Source organism: Coniophora puteana (assembly GCF_000271625.1).
Source record: "Coniophora puteana RWD-64-598 SS2 unplaced genomic scaffold CONPUscaffold_94, whole genome shotgun sequence".
Classification (NCBI taxonomy): Eukaryota; Fungi; Basidiomycota; class Agaricomycetes; order Boletales; family Coniophoraceae; genus Coniophora; species Coniophora puteana.
This window is the reverse complement of record NW_006913146.1, coordinates 340-3477: the sequence shown is the minus strand read 5'-3', so window position 1 is coordinate 3477 and position 3138 is coordinate 340. Positions and strand designations below refer to the sequence as shown.

Below are 3138 nucleotides of genomic sequence, written 5' to 3'. Positions count from 1 at the left end.
TTCACATTGTATGTTTTTCCTGATGTTAATGTCTCGAATTACTTACATTCCTAATACGGCCCTTTTTCCATTCTTGTGATCGTCTACCTGTAGACTAGGTCCCAGAATGATAATTCTACTAATGCCTTGACCTGAATGCGCAGACGAATTCCTCTGAAAACCATGGAAATTCTGCCAATCGCTGTCGTGCCGTTTCTGCAAAATGCGCAGGAAATCTGCTATTTTCTCAAAGAGGACCACTGGCTTTCGGGGAAATTTTGAGTCAGTAGAATTTCCAGTAAAGTACGCGTATTTCACCGAAATTCACATTGTATGTTTTTCCTGATGCAGCCTCAATGACGACAGCAAGGGTGACGTCGTCTAGCCAGAAAGCTTCGCCGCCATTGGGCAGAGGAAAGGATAGAGGTTCTTGGCCGGAATCAAGAGCGACCACAACGAGAGAGTGGGCGGTCCTGTGAGGCGTGAGTGGCAGATTAGGATACGTCGAGCGGAGATCAGATGATGAAGCAGCGATAGGGGCTTCAAACCGAGTTTGCTCACTTTCTGTCCCCGAAGGTGTACTTGCTAATCGGAACTATGACAAGATCTCCAGATGGGTTGGCGAGAGCACCACCAGCCCGAGGAAGCTCGAGCGCGTCCTGGGGAGTGAGGACATTTGCACCCTCCTTCAGTACAAAATCCTGGGCTGTCATGGGCGTCACTGTGAGTAGGGCTTAGTATACTAGTCGCAAGCCTCTAGTAAGTTGAACTACGAGGGACTCGGACAAGGCGATAGCTTGTGGATGGCTCCATCTTTTTTCATACGCGTATATGACTAAAGGAACGCTCGCGGTCAGTCGGCTCGGTGTTTTGTGGGACCCCATTTTACAAGTCGCTCAGTATAGATCCTCCGCGACCAAGGGGAGTGTCGCAGTTAGAGTGAAGACGCGCGAATGCTTTATTTAAAGTCAGTGCCTCCGGCCTCCGGTCCCGAGCCCCAACGAAGGCGCGCTTTTTCAGGAATTTATTATTTCTTCATGCTAGTTTTCAAGCTCTGCTTTATCAGGCCATATCTGAGCATTTTTTCCTTGGAGATGTGACTCCGTAAAATTTCAAACCAAAGTCGCCAACTTGAAACCGGCATGACCAAATAGGACTACTTCAAACGCCAGTAGTAGGTCACATTGAATTTGAGCACGAACTTCGGAACAGCCAAAACCGTGCTTGGCTAGGAACGACTATCTTCCGTATGCCCGTCTCCTGAGAAAAATAATGTGTCGTTGACTCATGACGCACGCACAGTTATGTCGAGATGATGCGTGACGCTGCTGAGAAGTTCAATACGAGCGTGTATGAACCACCGCCCGAATCTGCGTCAAATGCGCCAATACTCAACCTCAACCTGGGAGGTGTGAACGTCAGCTTGGGTGGCCCGGCCGGATCGGGTGTGTATAGAAGTAGCTCAGACAATGTCGGGGTGCAGGCAGATGGGATCAGGGACGGTGTGCGGAACTTCATCGGGATTGTCAAGCAAGGGGTCGACAAGATGGGAATGCAATAGTGTAGCATGCTGGTATGGTAGTACTGCCCAATCAGGGAGTTGATCTGGTGTGAAGACGCGCAAATGCATATTAAAGTCGCCTCCAGTCCCGACTCCCTAGCCTCAGTGAAGCACGTTCTTTTAAAAAACTCTCAAATGCTTGAGTGCAAAGATTTCTCGAATTTCAAGAACTTATAAGAAGATCGGACAGAGATTTCCTTGACTTACTTTAAAGTTGTTTAATACCATTAATAAGTGCCATCTATACACAGTTCACGACATCACTTCTTATTACTGTCACTGATTTATAATTGAGACAATAGCTTCTAGCCGCGGTCGCCTCTGCAGATGACTGTGAGCACATTCGACATATTTTGAAGTGCCATGTTAGAAGCATTGGTATTCAGCTGGTAGACGTTAGACCAGTTTAGCTTCGGCCCTGTAGGAAATCGCTGCACATATTGCCCCGTCATCGGCTCTTGGAGTAAAGGTGGAATACCTTACTCATCGGCAAGTGACTCGGACACTTTGGGCAGGTTGTGAGCCACGAGTATCTTCATTTCATCGCCCTCCTCGTCAACTTCTTCTTCTTATTCGATTTTGAGCTCCTCATCGGTGAGTCGAAGAAGAGCCTTGGGGGAAGTGCCATTTAACATGCTTCTGAGCTCTGCACATGTGGCTTTTGTCCACATCCAGAAAGGACCAGACATCGCGAAGAGGATGATGGCATGATCTCGGACTCCAGGTCTATCAACTGCAAGAATGGCTTGTCGCTCCACTTGACATGTTGCAGCTTCCAGGTATTTATGTAGAGTCTTCTAAGGTGGACTGTCACAGTGGATGTCCTCTGCAAGGTCCATGCGCCTGATGCAGCGCTTGAGCTCAGCGCAAAGGACACACTTGTAATCACTGTGGGTCATGTTGACGGATGTAGCTCTGCCTACGTTACGGCGACCGCGCAGTCCACTCAAATAATGTATGATGGAGAGATCGGGGAAAAGGGTGCCTGGGTGTCCAAAAGCCGATATGCTTTGGTCAGCATCCTGACTAAGGTTATTGAGCGAAGCTGGTACCAGAGGCTGTTCCTGCAGGACTGCTAAGCAGGGCAACGGGCGTTGGCTGCTTCTGAATGCATCCTTGACCCGACCTATCACTCCCTGAGCTACCGAGTCACAAACAGGCTTCCAAAGGCACTCCAGGTTGCGAATGTTGGTCTCAACGCCTAAAGCCCAAAGGAAATGGTTCGAGAACCCCTCTTCGGTATGTGGTGAGAAGAACTAGACAGCACACGGATTATGTCAGTGGTCTTGTACGAGGTTTCTGTACTCTGAATAACATACTGATGGGGGTGTAGGTGGGGTAATAGCCTGGCTAGCGATGAGAGACGATGTTACGGGACCTTGAGACATGTTGAAAGAGAGAGAGAAAGGTCCGAACTGGGTTGAGGGGATAGACTAATCTTGATCTATGCATGAAGCCCTGAATTAAATTCCCTTGAATACTCGTTGAAGGGTAACCGTCAACATACAAGTAAAAACTAAGTTGCTGCAACATTGATGTTGCGAGTAGAAAAGTTCTAATATTAATCATGCTCATCATGTTGAAAGTACGAGTGGTAC

At 48.2% G+C, this 3138-nt stretch overlaps 2 protein-coding genes across 2 annotated transcripts; both read right to left on the bottom strand.

Moving 5' to 3' along the window:
* Window positions 1–262: 262 nt before the first annotated feature.
* CONPUDRAFT_160689 (uncharacterized protein) lies at window positions 263–692 on the bottom strand (the record flags this gene model as incomplete). The annotated part of the gene is made up of 2 exons (XM_007777823.1): window positions 263–452; window positions 541–692. The coding sequence occupies 2 exons, from the start codon at window positions 690–692 to the stop codon at window positions 263–265; spliced, it is 342 nt and encodes a 113-aa protein (XP_007776013.1).
* A 1417-nt stretch (window positions 693–2109) lies between these two features.
* CONPUDRAFT_78485 (uncharacterized protein) lies at window positions 2110–2928 on the bottom strand (the record flags this gene model as incomplete). Its single annotated transcript, XM_007777822.1, has 3 exons — window positions 2110–2312; window positions 2355–2796; window positions 2860–2928. The coding sequence occupies 3 exons, from the start codon at window positions 2926–2928 to the stop codon at window positions 2110–2112; spliced, it is 714 nt and encodes a 237-aa protein (XP_007776012.1).
* Window positions 2929–3138: the final 210 nt, after the last annotated feature.